Source organism: Mus musculus, chromosome 19 (genome assembly GCF_000001635.26).
Source record: "Mus musculus strain C57BL/6J chromosome 19, GRCm38.p6 C57BL/6J".
NCBI lineage: Eukaryota > Metazoa > Chordata > Mammalia > Rodentia > Muridae > Mus > Mus musculus.
Window position 1 is genome coordinate 55,090,490 of NC_000085.6, and position 19,357 is coordinate 55,109,846.

At 46.0% G+C, this 19,357-nt stretch overlaps 1 protein-coding gene and 1 long non-coding RNA gene across 8 annotated transcripts in view; one reads left to right on the forward strand and one right to left on the reverse strand.

The window, feature by feature from the left end:
• Positions 1-19,357, reverse strand: part of Gpam (glycerol-3-phosphate acyltransferase, mitochondrial) — a 59,685-nt gene that overhangs the window by 22,855 nt on the left and 17,473 nt on the right. The window contains exons 1-8 of one of the 5 annotated variants that reach the window (XM_011247147.2): positions 15,084-15,144; positions 14,572-14,752; positions 14,138-14,189; positions 12,477-12,638; positions 7,008-7,138; positions 5,632-5,754; positions 3,430-3,503; positions 647-760 (exon numbers count right to left, since the gene is read on the reverse strand). In XM_011247147.2, coding sequence (XP_011245449.1) covers positions 647-760; positions 3,430-3,503; positions 5,632-5,754; positions 7,008-7,109 — 413 coding nt within the window. In that variant the 5' untranslated portion in view covers positions 7,110-7,138; positions 12,477-12,638; positions 14,138-14,189; positions 14,572-14,752; positions 15,084-15,144. Of the gene's footprint in view, positions 1-646; positions 761-3,429; positions 3,504-5,631; positions 5,755-7,007; positions 7,139-8,839; positions 8,989-12,476; positions 12,639-14,137; positions 14,190-14,571; positions 14,753-15,083; positions 15,145-19,357 lie in introns of those variants that run through there. The other 4 variants (NM_001356285.1, XM_006526692.4, NM_008149.4 and 1 more) reach the window with 4 other exon arrangements.
• Gm31356 overlaps positions 8,982-19,357 on the forward strand; it is an 18,371-nt gene continuing 7,995 nt past the window's right edge. Inside the window, exons 1-2 of one of the 3 annotated variants that reach the window (XR_001782665.2) lie at positions 8,982-9,143; positions 12,694-19,357. The exon at positions 12,694-19,357 is cut by the window's right edge and continues 308 nt beyond it. This is a non-coding gene — a long non-coding RNA (predicted gene, 31356). The remainder of the gene's footprint in view (positions 9,144-12,693) is intronic. The other 2 variants (XR_003952927.1, XR_001782666.2) reach the window with 2 other exon arrangements.

The window sequence follows — 19,357 nt, forward strand, 5'->3', positions numbered from 1 at the left end:
CTCTCCCCAGCTCACTCATGATCCACTAAAGTTACTTACTGCAACTTAAAATCATCCACAGCGCCTCGTTCCCTTTTCCCTGAGGCTACTCCAGTTTCTCACTGCCTCCTTAGACAGTGACTTTCCTGGGGTCGGTGCGCATTAATGAGCCTGTGAAGCTCCTTCCCTTGATAGTCTGCTGATGTCTGCCTCCCTCAAAGATAAACAAGTTTCTCAGAGAGCAAAAATCCGAGACTCTAGCAATGGCTTCCTACTGCACGGGCTTGGGTCTAAGTCCTCAAACCAAATACTTCTCTTTATGCTATCAAAACAGAAAATGGGTTGCCGCCAATATCGGTATGACAGAAAATTGAATGGGGAACCCTAGGCACATGCATACATGTCTCTAACACTGGATTGTGACTGCTTCCACGTCCTAGAAGCCTCATCAGTACACAGTCCACAAGCCAGGACCACCCACTCCAGCGGCAGTCTTTCCCCGCCTTCCACTCTCCTGACTTCTGTGACTCAATACTTAATGTTCAGAAATGCAAGCACTGCCCTCGAGAGAGAAGCAGAGAAACCAACAGAAGAGGCTTAATTCCCACCCCCTCCCACGGCCACATCCGCCCTGTCCCCGCTTTGTCAACAGTGGCCCCACTCTTACCTGCTGCTGCTCAGTACATTCTCAGTAACACTGGTGGCAAACATGCCCTTATGGACGTCTCGCTCTTGAACAAAAAGGATGTAAGACAGCCGTCTCGCCAGCCATCCTCTGTGCCTATAACACACACACCATGTCAGTGAGCGCTCCAGAACACCTCTACTACAGAGTGGTCCTCCACCCACAGAAAGAGTTTCAGGTCATTTATTCCAGCCAATGGCTCTAGAGCCATTTTGACTCAAAATGGCCCTATGCAGCCATTTTGACTCATAATTGTTTTCGTATATTCTCAGGTAAAATTGAAACCTAGAAATTGCTTCTCATGCTTAACTTGTTGCTGAATAGTAACCCAAAAGAAAAGTCTGACTTCATCAACAGCACCACGGAGACAAGTAAGTGTGATGTTACCCATTAGCTGTGTGTGCACAGGACAGATAGAGGTGACAGACAGGGCACAGTGATAGCTATAGGTGACATAAAGTAAACTTGGAGGTCTCCTCCCAATAGGAAAGGCAATTTTTGTATTGGAACATTCTTCCAAGACGAGCACTGAGTCTCACAGTAAATTAAAAGCTAATCAGATCAGACATCTGGCTTCTCCATAGCTGCATTTCCCCAGTGTAAACACACAGCAGGTCTATCTAAGGGGAGTTCACTCTCTCATAGGTGATGACGACTGCATGGTGATTAGCTGGGGTACAGAGATGCACTTCAGAATCAGAAGCCGTGAATCTCACTGTGTGGTGATTAGAAACCACGTATGATAATGGCATGTGGTGACACTGTTGTTTCCTCCACCATGACACTGTTGGCACACTGCAGACGTGAGGTCAATAACTCTGAACTCTGAGGTCAGTAACTCTGGAACTGCCTGTGACTAGTTTGCTCACACGGCTTCTGATTCCTCCATCACTCTCCTCATCTCCTGAAAGCTTGGCTCTCTGCTGCATTCAAGCCCAAGTCTGTGTTCAGTGAGCCCTTCCAGATGGTTGTTACGATGTGTGCTCAAGCACTCCCAGGAACCCACGGAGCGTGTGTGGAGGTGGGAGTGTGCCTGAGTGAGCGAGCACCTGAGAGCGCCTGACAGGAACAGCACAAGCAGGCATGGGACCAGCCTGCGCATGTGCAGCACAGCGCCTGTCCTGCTTATAAACACATTTAGGCTTTGTCAGCTAACACACAGGCAGCCGGAACGAGTAACGAGTGTGGGCCGTTGCCAAGTCAATACAGTCAATGCTTCATAAACTGTCTTAAAAACTGTTCTAAATAGGAATACCAGACAAAACTTTTAGCTTCATACATAAAATGTCTATTTACATGAAGAAGAAACTGTTTCTTTACATGAAAAGTCACAGTCGTGTCAACTAAAAAACGAGAAATAAAACCTGACTTCATATAGCAGTCTCTCCTCTCTGCTTTGCATTGACACAAAGGCAGGGCAGAGGAACCTGAGAATGGAGAGAAGATAGATCCGTGGTCTTGGGCTACAGTTCTCTGACAAAAGCAAGCTCCAATCCAGACAAGCTGGCCTCATCACTCTCAGACAAGACCCTCTTCATGTACTTAGGGCAGGACCACGGAGGACAGAATCCAAGAACTGACTTCCTGGATCACCTTTCACAGAATTTTCATGACCAAGAACACCTCTTACCACCAGCAATGAGAGGCCCTAGGTACTCTAACAACTGTAAGTCCTGCAGTAGTCTTGGCTGCTGTTTCTCTTGCTTCAGGAACTCTTCCTTATCCTCTAACTTTAACTTAACGGAAAACAAAGGCCTCTTTCTCTGGCACCTCTAAATCCCTGTATACTTGGATCTGGGAAGTCAGAACTCACTGTTTTAAATGATCTTCAGTAAGCAAATCTAGGAAGGTCTAGTGCAGGGACGGGCCAACAGGGAGGAGACATGGCGAAGGGAAAGAGAGAGGTGCATCTGAGCGTAGTATTGTGACACACACCATGACAATACAATGAAGGCCGCCATCCTGTAGTGGATGCACACTCACAAAGAGGACATCGACTTAGTACAGACATGATCCAGTACTGTGTTTGTATGTGGCTACACACACATGTCAGCAAACACACACACACACAGCAGACACACGCACACAGTCAGGTGAGTGCACATGGCAGACAATGGACTCTCCTTGTCTCATAGGTTCCAGAAACCATAATCAGGAGGTCATCAGGCCAAGCCAGTGGTTCTCAACCTTCCTAGTGCTGTGACCCTTTTACACAGTTCCTCAGGATGTGGTGACCCCAGCCATTATTTCTTTGCTACTTCATAACTGTTAATTTTGCCACTGTTATGAATCATAACGTAAATATCTAATATGCAGACTGTCTACCTGTTCTCGTTAGTTTAATGCAAACACTATTAAATAGTCTCCTGACCCCCAAGGGGTCACGCACCACAGGTTGAGAACCACTGAGTTAAGAACCTTCCTGGCCACATTTATCATTTTTTTTTAAATGTGAAATAGTCCCAACATATAAGACATTCAAATCTGTATTTCCTGTCAAAGAAATACTCCCTACTTCTTAGCAACAGTTAATCACATGCATATGTTAAGAACCCCACAGGTGGCACATTCACCATGGGAGAGCTGCAGTCACCCTGACAGGCCTCCCAACGCTGTCCTGCTTCGGATGCTTAGATGCAGGCCCATGTATGAAGAGCTCACACTCTATCCACTCCAGAAAGCACAGGTCCCAGTAAAGCACACTACCCAGCGTTACAGAGCTTAACTTCTAGGACTTATTACAAGTATAAGAAATGTCTTTTTACCTTGTGTGCGTTTCATTGATATAAATAACATTCCGCAAACCCAGAGATGGGATACTGGGGTTGAAAAACCTTTCCTATAAAAACAAAATGAATGCACACATGAATTCACAGCTGATGCGATGGTCAAGAATTCCACTAACGTCTCTAGAAGACGTTTAAAATCCGAGCAGAAGAGTTAGGGGTTACTGCTTAAAAACTTACAGAATGAAGAAAATACATGTTTTATTGAGCAGTACTTCTTATACTTCAAAGATAGTCACAAACTCAAGTTTAACTTTGAAACCCTAAAACCAAAGGCAATGGTATTTCTTCCTTCCCACACCACGGTGCCCTCCATCCCTAGAGAGCGGGGACCCACAATCAGCTTCCATCACAGAAGTCACAGCTTTCAGAGTTCCCCAAATACAAACTATCATCCTAAATACCACAGTTACTCGCGGGCCCCTGGCCCACAAGACACACGAGAATTATTACCATTGAATGAGTGAGAAAACTGAGGCTGCCAAAACTTGAGTCAATCTCAGAGCTCTCTATTCCCTAAAATGACTGGCCAGTTAATACCAAAAAGTACAGCTACCAGTCACTTTACAGGTGATCCTTATCAATGTGAGCAAGATCAAAAAAATCCAAAAATAAAAAGTGCCAACAAGATATAAAAATCACTTAATCTCTTTACAGAAAACTGGAGTTTCAAAAAACAGAGGCAGATCCCAAGAAGTATAAAAACATTTACTAACAAATTGTCTTAAATGCATGGAGGAACTGCAAGAAGAAAGTAGTTTCATCCTCTATCCCTGCTGCACAGAAAGCAGCAGCCTGTTACACTATAGCCATCCAACCCCAGGCCATAGCCACCACTCCACAACAGCCTGTTACACTATAGCCATCCAACCCCAGGCCACAGCCACCACTCCACAACAGCCTGTTACACTATAGCCGTCCAACCCCAGGCCACAGCCACCACTCCACAACAGCCTGTTACACTATAGCCATCCAACCCCAGGCCATAGCCACCACTCCACAACAGCCTGTTACACTATAGCCATCCAACCCCAGGCCACAGCCACCACTCCACAACAGCCTGTTACACTATAGCCATCCAACCCCAGGCCACAGCCACCACTCCACAACAGCCTGTTACACTATAGCCATCCAACCCCAGGCCATAGCCACCACTCCACAACAGCCTGTTACACTATAGCCATCCAACCCCAGGCCACAGTCACCACTTGACAGTAATTCCCTGTGCAGCTCTAGTTTACAATACACTGTAGCACTTCACTTGCAATACTGTTTAGCGAAGAACCACAGTTTAGGTATTGTTTTGCATTCAAAATTAGAATTAGGTGAGAGGCCAGTCTAAAAGGAAAAGCCACATGACCTTCTATTTAAATCTTTGTTTCTCCTACCCTCTAAATCAAAATGGCCTCACCCCTGGACTGGCAATTCTCAAGCCCCTTCAGTTGTAATGAATTCTTGCATTACAGCCCTTAGAGTTTAAAGGCAGCATCTCTAACAAGCCATTCTTTAGCAGACCTGGACAATGGGTAAGAACTGTTCAGGCTCTGCTAAAGCTTGCTAATGTTAACAAATACCTTTATGCCAGACTCAGAACTGAACCTCCTGCCAAGTCAGCTCAAGGGGAGAATTTACCAGCACAGTTAGCCGCCGTTCACACAAGTTATAAACAACCTCTGTAAAAGGCGGTTTCTGGGTCCTAAGTATTTGATCCATCTCAGGAAGAGCTCAACATCTAACACATCCCTTTAAAACATAACTCTCACCTTAGAGCAGTCGGGAAGGAAATCCTCTCTGCTAACTCACCCCGCCACCAAATGCCATCAGCAGCTCACCTTTCACCCAGTTGGCTCTTCTCAAAGAACGCAGAAGGTGGTGTGACACGCTTATTTCTCAACAAAAGAACAAAACCAAGGGTACTCTTGGGGGCCAAAAGTCAGAACCCAGCAGGTACTGAGCACTCCATCAACACTATGAACTCAAAGAAAAACTGACTCTCCCCTAACTGAGGTCCAATAACATTTAATAAATGAACAGCAATAGAAATTAAGTCCATTTCTTTACCCGAAATGTTTGGCTTATAAACAGGGGTCTCGGTTCTAAAGGAGTCAAGTCTATTAAGACCAAAGACAAAACCCACAAAACTGAAAACCCTCTGCAACAGCAAAGCATGGTGGTCCTTACCCAGCTCTGTGGCGTGCAGGAATAGCAGCACCTTCCCACGAAGGGCCTCTTCCGGCTCATAAGGCTCTCCTTCCATTTCAGTGTTGCAGATCTGAAGAAGGTAGGTTTGAACCCACAGTCAACCTAGCAAACATAAAGCAGAAATTGTGTCTAAATGGCAAACACTGTTTTGATCCTCCTGGTCTATTTCAAATAGAAGAGAAAATGACGCTGTTCTCATTGTCAGCAGTGTAACTACGCGTGCCGTGAGTGTTTTTCATGTAAGGTATCTTGTTTCACCATCACCACTTGGATAAAACTTTGGTACAGAAGAAAAAGTTGATTTTCTAAAATGTGCTCGATGCAGCATTCACAGGTTTAATCAACAGAGTTATGATGCTCACCACAATATGAATGGATAGAAAAATCGGGCATCCATATTACCCAGTGAATTATTATTTAGCCACAAAAAGGAATAAAAACCAAAGAAGCTAAGAGCTAGTTATGTTAACAATAACCCAACACACAAAAGCCAACTACTGCCTTTCTTACAAGAACAAGCTGAAAATGTGAACCTCATAGAAGCAGAGATAGAAGAGTAACCCCCGGGGCCAGAGGGACTTCTGACAGTGGGATGAAGAAGTCACACTCCAAACCCCTGTGCTCAGTCAACCTTATGCCCTTCCAAAGCACACACTACTCCCATACTCCCACGGGAAAACCACGCAGGCTTGACACAGTGAGCAGGTGTTCTTACAACAGTTTAGAAGAAAAACAAAGTATGTTTAATGACATTCTGTTACCAGGAGCATTTAAAGCCTAGAATTTGAATCACAGCCACATCACCTGACCAGAGTCAAGTCCTGTCCTTCAGATTATTCTTTAACTTTCTGTTCATTGTTTTTCAGATCCCACGGATACAATGTTCTTAAAAACAACCAATTAATATCAATTTTTGTTGAGGTATTTTAAACACTCCATGTAATGCTGAATTAGTACCACCACAAGAAAATGCATGCTTTTCAATTAGTTTAATAAACAAGTTTCCTGTTTTTTATGTTTTAGAGTTAATTTCCATTATAAAACTCAGGCTTACTAAATATAAGTTGTGTGGTAGATACTAAAAGGAAAAAAAAAATGTTTAAGCACACTACACAAAACAATGGTTACTATTTTGCCTCCATACAAGAAGTTTTATTTTTTAAATACAATTACTGCTCTGAAATTTTCCACCCATTTTTTTTTCTTCCCAGTTAATACTACCAAAAATTTTAAATCTTAGATTGTAAAAACACCATTTCTAAGAGTCGGAAGCAGTTTCTTTGATGATTAATCTCTACTTGATATCACTGCAAACATTTTAAGTGGGCTGTGATGAAGGCTTCTCGTCAACTTACCCAGTCCTCACTGGTGTGTTTACATCGGCCAAGGCTGTATTCCGATGAACTGGGCAGATAAGAAACGTCTATTGTGCCAACTGTCACTGAAGACTCCTCCATGGCAGAACGTGCAAGTCCCAAACCATGTGCTGTAAGAAATAAGCACTACTCAAGGAAGTATCCAGAGAGTAACCCCGGGCCTCAAACTGCTCATCTCCTCACAGTTCTGCTTAGTAACAAGATATTACATGAACTGACAGATTGCTAGTGTAGTGAGTAGCAGCAAAAAGCTATAGCTTGGTGGTAGAGTGCTCATCTGGCCCGATCTGTTTACATGTCTGCTAAACTGCCCTGACCTCAAAGGTCAACATTCACAGACCAGTATTTTCCGAACATACAAGGATACAGCAGCTGTAGCCTTCAGATTCCTGGGCAAAACTGTCATGAGAAGTCACTTGTAAAAAAAAGGAAGACAACTTCAAAATAAGGCACTTGTAATAATACTGGCTTGCAACGAATAATTATTTCACTTTTGTTAATAACTGAGTATCCCTGGGAGGATAGAGACAAAAACTTTTTTATTATTTATTTATGGATGTGTGTGCATGTATAGGCATATACATATGAGTGCTGGAGGAGGCCAATACTGCACATCAGATCCCTGGAGCTAGGTCGTGAGCTACCTGATGCAAGTGCTGGGACCAAACTCTGATCCTCTGAAAGATCAGCGGGACTGTTAACCACTGCGCCACATCTCCAGCCCCAGCGTAAGCTTACTTGGTAAGACATTTTATATGTATGAATGCAGCTTTTTTTAATTTTTAAAAACCTTATATCATCTTTATTTAATTATTTTAGCTGCTGGCTTCCCCCTGCCCCCCAGCATTAGATTCTTCTCTTAAAATCAAAATCCACCTTCAGTGAGAGAACACTGTTCTCTAAGAGGAACACCTGGACTCTTTACAATCCCCACGTGGATTTGCTCCGATAACTGTTTAGCCTCAAAACAACATCTGCCCTTAGCCGTTCAGCATAAGCAATCAGCTGACACCAGAGATCAGTAAAGCACCCCATCTGGTGGGAAAAGTTCTTTATTATAAAGATTCGACGCCCCCTCCCCCTACCAACTTCCGGTTCTGAATGGCCACACAACGGAGGGGGGCCGGGAGTGGGGGAGCACACTGCAGCCTGAGAAAAGAAATGAGGCGATCGGAGGAGGAAAGGGAGGCTTGTGCCAACAGACGTCCAAGCCTTGCTCCTCCAGCCCCACAGGGTTTACTTGAGGTCAAGCCAGATTTTTTTACAGGAGAGGGGAGGAGAATAAAAGAAAAGAATCCCAGAGGCTCTAAACAGCAGTGCTGAGCAGGGAAGAAAACAAAATCTGACAGTGGGCCACAGGCAGGGGCAAGGGGGCCCCTCTGGAGTTCAAGGCCCCGTCTGCACACCACGCATGTGAATTTGGACAAGTTGGTTAACTACTACGCCTTGCTTCTCCCATCTGGAAAATGGGCAGCATGCCACCCGACAGCTGTGTCCGGCTGCAGGGAGGGCAGGGGTCTCCATAGCACGCCCGGGACACTGTGGGGTACGCGGGGCTGCTGTCAGCGGGCGGTCCCTGGAGCCAGCTGCTCGCGGAGTCCCCCGCTGCCTCGGTTTCCCTCCCGGCCCCCCGGGACGGAGCGTGCTGGGATGTCAGCCCTGCTGGTGCTGTCACTGCAGCCCGGTCCCTGGAGCGATACCGTGCCCACCCATCCGGGAGCCCGGCCCACTCCAGGGGGAACCCGGGTGTCCGCCCCGGACTCTTGCAAAGCCTCGGGCGGGCCCAGGGAGAGCGGCGCCCACCCACGCACCTGACCCCGCGCTCCGGCCCAGCGGCGTCTGCAGCCGCAGCCCGCACCGCGCACAGCGCACCGCGCTCCTCTCCACCCGCCCGGCAGCTCGCGCCTGGGCGCACGCAGCTGCCAGCGCTTCGGCTCTGCGCCTGCTGCAGCGGCGCGCCGCGATGACGCGGGCGGCGCGCGGCAGTGACGTCGGGGCTGCCGGCCGCCAGGCTTAGCGTAAGGCGCTTGGAGGAAGGGGACGGTGGGGACGGAGAGCATGGGGAGTGAGCCTGATGTCTACACTGCCCAAGCTGCATGCTTCGTGCATCGGCCGGTGGGTCTGTCTGTCTGTCTGCCATCTCCCTTGCGTGACCTCAGCTAGCCTAGGCTAGCACCAGGCCCTGTCCTGTGGCGGAATGCATTCGGGCTGCGTGGGTTTAGGTACTTGTGCGTGATCTTGCCTTTTTGTATGTGAGACCAAGCTCAATTTGTGAAGAATGAAGAGGCAAGGACTGCAGAGTGCAACGTTGTGAAATGTCTGAGTGACCGAGCCCGCAACGGCGAAAAAAATGTAGAATAGACAAAGGAAGGCTTGAAAGATAACTAAAAACATGCCCATAGCTCCCTAGAACCCAAATGCCTGGGCCCAGCACATCAGACATAAACAGAGAGGCCGCTCCTCTCCCTCTGTCCCCAGCAGTTGTCCCTGCTGTGGCCCGGAGATGCTGTCCCTCTCCTGTTGTGCTTCTGCCTCTCATCCCAGCACTCTGTAGTCCCAGAACTGCTTCTCCAAGCCTTCCCTTCCACCCCATTCCTCCATTATCACAGCCTCCTGCGACATCTCAAAGATTAACCAGAGCACCATGTCTCAGGTCCTCATCCATCGGTGTCAGACTGCAAACCCATGGCAGCGACAGTGCCTTACATCAGGGTCCTAATTAATATGTTATAATAAGCACCCAGTAAATACTGGGAGCTGAGGCACAACAAGAAAAACTAGATTTCCTTAGCTTGAACTTTCCACTTCTCTTTATAAACCCATCCTACAAAGCAAATATTCTCTTCTGGGAAACAACCCCAGAGAGTAGAAGTGGCCATTCATCAAGGACCCTGCCTTGATTTAGCCTCACATGTACCTTAGCAAAAAAAAAAAACAAACATACTTCACTAAGGCTCTCAAGGAGTGTATATTGGCTACAAAGAGTAATTTCTTATCCCAAAACATTGTGAAATTTTGTGCACAGGATACAGGGGCCCTAACAACAAAACAGGCATGGAAGGAAAGCATGAAGAAAAACTTTAGATTGATAAAGAAGATAAGAGAAATGAATTAGACTGACAAAGAAATTCTAAAATGTAAGCCATATGGAAAGTGTGTCTTACATAAAACTCAGTCATAGTGACTCTTCTTGCACAAGAGTGGCTGTGCATGTGAATGTGGGTTTGCCGTGCTAAGTTCTGGTTACATAATGAAAATTGTTTTGGAAACAGGTGGCACCCTAAGCAATTTATTTTATCAGCAGAGTGATTTATAGTAACCAGTCTAGCCAGTCAAGATGGAGCAACAGGGGAGAATTTGCTGTCTTATTTAATACAAGAAAAACCAAACAGGCAGTATAAAACAGTGACATTCAAGAATCAGACATTCTGTACCTTAGGTCGACAGTCCAAGGGGAGGCACACAATGAGCTGAACCCTGTACTTGCTTTGGCTTATCACCTAGAGAGAGTTATCAGGCTTCAGTACAGAAAGAAGGAATTCAGCCAGGTTTAGGTAGACTGAAATGAGGAGATAGAATTGAGAGACTATGGGTGTCAAAGCAGGAGCAACATCAGAGTACCAGAGAGGAGAAAGCTATGTGGCAAAAGAAGCCATGGAGACCTGCAGACACAGGTTCAGGGAAGAAGAACACATAAACATGAAGTGAAGAAGAACACTCACTGTGGCTAGCACAATATGGGGACTGCTCTTGGATCTACAAGTCATAGCTAAAAGATTCTCGGTGGTCATAAAGGATGCTTAAAATGCCTGATCTTCAAAGACTCTAGAAACCTCATTATTTATGACATAAATGATCTCACCTCAGTAGCAGAGCAAAAATAGCCCTACAATAAAGTCATATTATGGTCATATTTAACAACCCTAAAAACCCAGTGCCACCCCTACCCCTTGGACAATTTCAAAAACAAGCATACAAACAAAAGACCACCAAAGTACCCAAGAATAAAGCATGAGGATGCTTACAGGGAACAAAATTTAAAATATCCTGTTCCTCACAAAGTGAGATTCTCAGTGTTTCAAATTGAGATTGTAGGCAGGCATGCAAAAAGAAAAGAAAAAAGAAAACAGGAAAGAGTGATGCACAGCAGAAATGGAGAAACCCATGAATCAAGAATGCTAGAGCTAGCAGAGTTAACAGCAAGTAGAAGAGAGACATGGAAAAAAGATTCAGCCAGATCTAGACCGGGAGAGGATGTGGCTCAGCTGGTATGTGGCTTGCCAAGGTGGCATGCGTGAAGTCGTGCACCCTGTCTCTACCACCACATAAAAGGAGGTGTGGTGATACAGAACAGACCTTGAATACCAGCACAGAAGAGGCAGAGAGTCAGAAGTTCAAAGCCACCCTCCACCATACGGTGAATTTAATGCCAGCTGGGCCACAAGAGACCCCATCTTAGAAATCCAAATCAAAGTCACAAACCTTATAAAAGCATTGGGATTTTTGTAAACATATAAACACATACATACACACCTGTGATGAATTCACAGCAGGTTAAATGTTACCAAAAAGTAAAATAAATTACTTTAAAACATCGTGTCAGAGCTATGTGGAACACAGCACTGGGGAACCAGAAGTAAATAATGAACAGGGACGGCATCAGGGGACTTGGGTGGGTGCATGTGATTGGTGTCCCTGGAGGGAGGAGAAAGATAAACACTGAAAGAATTCATGTCTGGAAGACCTAGGCTGTAAGATATGTCACTGACTTCCAAAGAAACAACAAAATGCTATATATTGAAATCTGAACCTACACAAAGGAGTTACAGGATCTTAAGGACCCCCAAAGTATTTTTTTATTAAAATTACCTTTAAAAGATAGCAGACTGCTTACAACAAAAATAAAAACAATATACTGTGCAGTTAATAGCATATATAACTAACGTGTGACCAGAGAAGGAAGTGTAACCAACAGAGACAGAAGGTGGAGGAGAAACGACGGAAACTCAAGTCTTACTCAGACCAAGATCCACATTTTCCCACTATTTGCATTGCCTGTTTAATAGTCCGTCTTTAAAAGGCTTCCTTCAGTGATCTAAACGAACCTGAGGACATTTGTTCCAGTTGCTACTGATCCACAAATGTACACTTCCCCACAAAAGAATAGCACTAACTGAATTCAAAATCCAATCATGTAGTCGCCATGGCATTGCTTGATTTCAAATATAACAATTATTCTAGAAAGCTTTATTAGAAGAAATCATTTGAATGATGAAGAGGTCCATGATTTTTTTTTCTCCTCATCTTTTCTCCAGGCTCCTTTTGGGTATTCAATTATTCAGTAAATATTTATAAAGCTGCTACTTTATGCCAGGCACTCTGCTGTAAATATGGCTTTAACAAGACAGTACAGCTCGTTCTCAAGAGTGTATAGTCCGGTATACTTACTCAACTCCTGTTTAATAATTGTTCCCCAAAAGATTCAAATCGGCTTCTAGCTCTTTGGCTTGTGGCTTCTAGGATTCCCCTAGTCTCTCTCCCTGAGAGAGCCGCTGCTTTAATATCTTTTCTTTCCCTCTGATTTTGTTCAGGGTGATCTTTTGCCAGGCTCTGAGAAAGGAATGAAACAAGGTTGTCTAAGCCAATTATGATAATCTCATTCCAGAATATTGCAACTGTTGCTGCAGCCAAGATGATCACGTGACCGAGTAGTCCAGGGCAATGTGACCTAAAAGAAGAGCAGCTGTGAGGATTGCCCCAGCTCTGCTCTCCCAGTTAAAGGGACAACAGCAGGCATTGCTGCTTCCCTGCTTCCCGTTCCAGCTGATGTCCGGATTCCATCAGGTCCCCACCTATGTAAGCCACTACCATGTGACAGGATTCTGTCACTCTCCAGCCAAGGCACATCTGCTTGGACTATAATTGTAGGCACGTTTCTTGCTGCTAGAATGATTCAACCACTTGGAAAAATAAACAAGCCCATAGAAGAGAAGGACTTTGGAAATCAGCTTCGCCAGCCTAGCAGGCTGACGGCTGGCAGTGGAAGGGGTGGGCTCAGTGTCTTTCAGAAGCTACCCTAGGCCATAGGGGCTGAATATCCCTGACTCACTTGGAACACATGCATCACACTGCAAGGCCCGCACTTTCACTGAAACTTGCTTCATCACTAAATGGATAAATAGATTAAGTTCCAAATAAAGCCAAAGGAGGGTTTTCCCGTATTAGGTCTGATGTTGGCTGAAACCCTGTAACTGTCTGCACCACACCATTCCTTTGGATTGACGCATCCATCGAGTATCATTGCTGGTTTAAAGAATCGCATTACCAAATCTAAACAGTTCTGAGCATCAAGTAATGACTATTCCGACGCCTAGAAAATTCAAGAGCCTCCAAAAAAGCTGCATCATGAAAACTGGGCCCAGACCAGAGCTCCAAACCACTTACCCGGCTTCAAACGATACTTTTTTTTTTTTTTTGCAAGTTTTGAGGTGCACAGAAGAGTGGCTGATGGTAGTGTAAACTTCTGCTGCTTGGGCGTTAAAGCAAGCTTGGCTTCAGTTTAAGGAAGGACAGAGCAGGCAGCAGGCCCTCCAGGATACAGTGTGTCTTTGGAGCCTCAGGGAAGGCTCACATTGTAGAGCTTGTCACAGAAGAAATAGAACTCTTAAAGACACCCGGGGCCCAGGAAAGGATGAGGAGACTCAGAAAAAAAAAAAATGACCAGGGCTTCTCCTTGGTCCTCCATGAGACATGCATACTCAGGTAAGGAACAGAGGTAGAGTTCTAAAAATGCTCACTTTTGAATTCTGGGCAATGGATTAATTCAACATTCCCTCGTTCACAACCCATCAGCAATCTGTTTTGTACCAGACATCTCACCAAGTATTGCTGGCAGAAAAAACCGATAATGTCAGGCATGGATATGGTCCTGGCAAGGGAAGAGACTAGTGGATCTTGACACAGAGTGGGAAGAGGGACAAGAGAAAATAAGAAAGAAAATAAGGACTGAAGATTCCACGTCACAGCACAGTGAGGAGACCAGCCACATGATGGTCAGGTCACTGAACTAGATCTTACCAGGCTGGAGGGTCACTGACGGTGGCACCTACCCTGATAAATAGCAGGTTCAGGAATGGAGCTGCAGGGCTTTGCTTACTGGTCCTAAGAACGAAATCAGAATCATTTCTCTGGCCCTGGATAGAGACACGACATTCTAACCACAACATTTCTAGATCACACGGTTACTATCTAGCTTTCTGATAGAGAACAGTTGCATTATTATTTTCTCCTCTATTAAGAGATAATCCAACTTGGGCATTATGGCATATTATGTAATCTCAGCCTTCAGGAGGCAGAGGCAGAAGGATTGGAAACTCAAAGTCACCCTTAGCTACATAGTGGGCTCGGGACTTCCTGGGCTGCCTAACCCCTATCTCAGAATAGATAGATAGATAGATAGATAGATAGATAGATAGATAGATAGATAGATAGATAGATAGATAGAAAGAAAGAAAGAATATGGTGGAGTTTGCATCTCTTTTACCTTGTTAGATTACTTAAGAGCCAACGGACGGGTAGGGCTACACATGTGCGCAATCTCGAAGGAGGACAGGCAGTGGCCTGGGAGCCTCGATGTTCTCAGGGAGAGAGGGAGGAAAGAAGGAAGGAACGAACGATCGAACGAACGAAGGAAGTCAGTTCATACAGACAGGCCCGTCAATGTCCTGGACGTGAAAAACCCTTTGGTAAGATATTTGCTCCTGAAACTTCCAGACTGGAGAACTATCTAAACAGTTAGGTCAGCATAGAGTTAATGTGGCTCTCGTCTGCTCCATGAAACCAAAGTATTTTCCTGTTTGATCATCTCTCTGGCCTTGTCTGCGCTAACCCCAGGAGAGCCTTGCCTTCCTCTGAGCCATCTCTGGTCACTGTGCTCTGACAGCACCTCCTGTAATCTCTTCTGCTCACCTTCTACACAACACACTTCGTCTCACCTAAATTCAGACGAAGACCGTCACAGAGCTGAGAATCTTAGGTAGAGGCCCGCACACTTACCCATGGTGAAAACTACCTCCCCTGGAAAGGAGCACAGAGAATCCCTGACCAGGAACCAAATGAGCACGGCACACCCAGAGGGAAGTCAGAGCCAGAGAACTGTACCAAGGCCAGTCTGGACCGGGGAGGTGCAGAGGAGGAGTAGAAAGTCAGAACCAGATGAATAAGCCACAGTAAGAAGTTTGAAATCTTAAAAATGGTCACACGTGCCATGAATAGTATGGTGGAGTTTGCATCTCTTTTACCTTGTTAGATTACTTAAGAGCCAACGGACGGGTAGGGCTACACATGTGCGCAATCTCGAAGGAGGACGGGCAGTGGCTTGGGAGCCTCGATGTTCCCAGGATCATGCCTGGGGCAAGCTGGCAGTGCAGGAGTTCGTGGGCAGTAGGTTTATTTTGTAAGCTCCCTTTATCCAGCACTTGCTACATGCCAAGCACAGTTGTAGACACACTATAGGCACTATCTCAGGCTGGCCTCTCAGCCATGGACCAAGAGGGAAAACAGTTCATGCCAGAAAGCATGAGAGTAGGACTTTCCCACAGAGAAGCTCTTAGATCCAGGGATTGTTGAAACAGCCAAAGGCTTATGAGGCAACCAGAGATTAGCAAGAACACAAGCTATGCTCCCAAGGTCTGGACAGACAGAGTCAACTGTGACAAAGGAAGCAAGCTGCCAAGAGGAACCTAAACTACAGAGCCACCACCCAACAAGGGGAGCGGAGCCTGCCTTGCCTTTCTCAACACTCTAAACACCGTCCAGCCTTCCTATGAGCCAAAAACAAGCTGCTGCGGAGCCTGACCCATCATTTCCCCAATATACAGTGGACAGCAGGGAAGGAGGCAGAAAAGATCTGATCCCAAATATGGAAATGAGGGGACCCATCCTTCCCACAGCCCCACAAGATAGGAACTCCTTATAACTCCAGATGGGAACACTGAGGCACAGAGTGACATTCAGGTGAGTGTAGTTAAGTGGCACGATCCTCGTGTGACTCCGGAACACATGCCCCTAAGTCTTGCATAGCCTGGTAGCAAGGGCTGGGATGCCATGTCCTTAGCCTGAGAAAACAGATCCTTTTATGAAGGCCTCCACCTGAAAGGCACAGAGCACTGTCACTCAGATGAAGTTAACTGAAGAACTGAATGGTTCACTGGGAGATGAGAGCTCCCCACCCCCAACACACATATACACTCACACATGCACACACATGCAAACACACATGCATACATACACTCACACACATGCACACTCAAAGCCACATATACACACACTCAAGCACACACACAATTTTAGACACATGCATGTTGTGGATAGCCCTGGTTCTGTTTATATGTGGATGCTAACTCAGCTTCTCCAAGAGGAGCTGCCTGGAATGAGGAGGGAGGACTCCATGTGACCCTTCTAATGAATAAAGGAACCAATCACTGGGCAAGTAGGTGGGACTTCGAGATCTGACAGAGGACAGTGGAAGAAGCGGGAGAGAGAGGGGTTTTTGGATGGGGACAGCAGGAGCGCAAAATGTAACTACAAGAGGCCCCCAGATTAGATGGTGAATCCTGGTAGATTCACCACCAGGGAATTTATATTTAATATGGCTTACAAGATTAGGATTCTAATTGTTGCACCCAAAGATTGAATTACCATTGATTCTGAACTAAGTTTGTGTGATATTCTCCTTCACCCAGTGGCTCGACTGGGTTCCAGAGAGAAAGATACAGCAGCAAAGTGTGGGTTTGCAGGAGGTGCACCCCAAAAGGCCGTGGGAATTTTGAAGCATGGGGTTGGGGTGGTAGCGACCCACCAGTGGGAACTTGGGGAGCTGGGTAGAAAGATTTTGGAGCTCTGAGTCAGAGAAGCTCCACAAGATGAGAACAGGCCAGCCATGCCCACCAGTGCCTGGCCAGCCAGCCCACCAGAGCCTGCCGGCTTAGCGTGAATTGCATCCTTTTTAATATTTCACACTACACATGCACACACATGCACACCTCTGTAAGCAGAATGTCTGAGAGTTCTGTGAGGGCTGCAGAGCCTCTTCTACCTCTGCCTCTGCTTTAACCCTCTCTGACCCAGTTCACCCACATGGAATGTTGATTAGCTGGGTTCATTTACTGTTTATATCATTTGAGAGTGGGAATGGAACAATGCATACAAAATCATTAGCACAGAACCTGCCACCAGTGGGACACCCTCAGTGGCAGCCATGGTTATGTCTAGCTGAGATGTGCTATGGATATACCCATAGTTCTTTGACAGTCTCAAAAGATCTCAGGTGTACCTGAGCTTAAACCCCAGAAAAGATTTTTCCCCTCTATAATTTCGAAGGTCACATAAACCCTTGAAGTTTTTTTTTTCTCTGGGTTAGTCAGGATGGGCTGAGTTTCAGGGCAGCAGTAAGTGACTCCGGATTTTAAGACAACAAAGGTTAACTTGGTCACATGCTTCATGCTTGTCCACAAAAGTTTCCCCCAGGGCTGTGCTTGTGGAAGTCACTGAGCAAGCCAAGCAGAAGGAAGCCATGTACTGGCAGACACCTCGCAGATTGTCAAGAGTAGGGAAAGATATAGTGGTGAACTCTGACCTCTTCATCCACTTATCAGTTCTGTCCAAATTTTGCTAGCTACAACAGTCCCACAGAGCATGTGGGGGTGGGGAAGGAAGGAGCAGCCCGAATGACCTCCAGAACAACCAGGGACAATTCTGGTAGGACAGAGATAATGCAAAAGACCTTAATACAGATGAAGAAATGCCAGAAGGTCTAAGTAGCCAGGTTGCACACGCTAACAGAGGGCACGTCTTTACCTTGGCTGGGCTCAGAATTGCACCTCTGAAGATAACATGTTGCTTAGGAAAAAAAATCTTTTGTTCCTAAATATCGCTTAAGACTGGATCTCTGAAACTTGCCACTGTGCTTGAAAGACGCTTGGTAAGGTGTTTGGTGAAAGTCAGGCGCTTGTGGGAATGGAAGGGAAGAAAGCATTCTGTCCCCCAGAAGGATCCTAGTAGACCAGAACACCTTCAAAGGAACCGTTCTACTCTTGTATGAGTTACGGTGATTTATGGAACAACTTGAAGCCCAGGGTAAAGGCTCAGCTTGACCTGACAACCCAGACCCTCCTAGCTTCCTCTCTAGCCACTGGATGTACTTCTCTGGATATCTTCTGTCGGCTCAGTTCTTTAATTCTACCCCACACACTGAACTTACCCGACCAGGAACTTAGGCATCCAGCTAAGTTTCTTCCCATAACCAACACAACCTGAAATCCCACCAGAGATGCCTCCTGACATACCCAGAACACATTATTCACCCTTCCTCCTGCTCTAGCCTAACCATCCACCATGTGTCTGGGAGGCCAACAGCTTAGACCTGGATCCCCAGTCTAGATCTGCCACTCTCTGCCTTCCTAAGCATCCCTCTTCACATCATGCAGAACAAAGAAGACACACAGGCTATGTCAGACAAGCATCTCTCCTCATCCCTATTCCGTCTGACTACCATGTATTCCATTGTCACCTATGCACTAGTGGCTGAAACGTATTCTCCACTGCCTGTCAATGTTTGCCTTTACCGAACTCCCTAACTCACTATCCTCAGTTTCTTCTCATCCTTTCTCTGAAATTGCTGCCCTGGCCTCTTCTAGTGTTTGAATGAGAAATGGCCCCATGGTCTTGGGTGTTTGCACTCTTGGTTCCCAATGGGTGGTGTCGTTTTGAAGGGGTTTAGACAGTGCAGCCTTGCTGGAGGAAGTCCATCAGCTGTAAAGCCTTACAACCGTTCCAGTTTGCTCATTTAGCTTCAAGGCTGTGGTTGGTGATGTGAGCTCTCAACCTCCTGCTCCAGCTGCCATTCTTCCCTCCATGAGAGCCTCGACCCCCTCTGGAATCATATTCCCAAATAAACCCTTGCTTCCGTGGGTTGCCTTGGCTATGATGCTTTATTGAAACAACAGAAAATAACTAATAAAACATCTCCCAGTTCCTCAAGAAGGATACATGTGCCCCTCCTGAGCACTCTGCTCCTTCTCACAATGGAGGAAGATGGCCGTGGACTTCCTGCCTACCTCACATCCCTACCAGCATCTGGAGGCAATACAAGTAAAAAAGAGACTAGGTGTTAGGTCCAGATGTGAGCATTACACACGGTGAGTGTGAAGACGTGGACTGTCTTAGTGATGAACAAAGCCAACGCGAAGACGGGATCTAAACACTTCTGCCCAACGATCATGAAAGGACTTTTCAAATACTTACAGAAAGAACGGGAAGTGGCCAGAGAT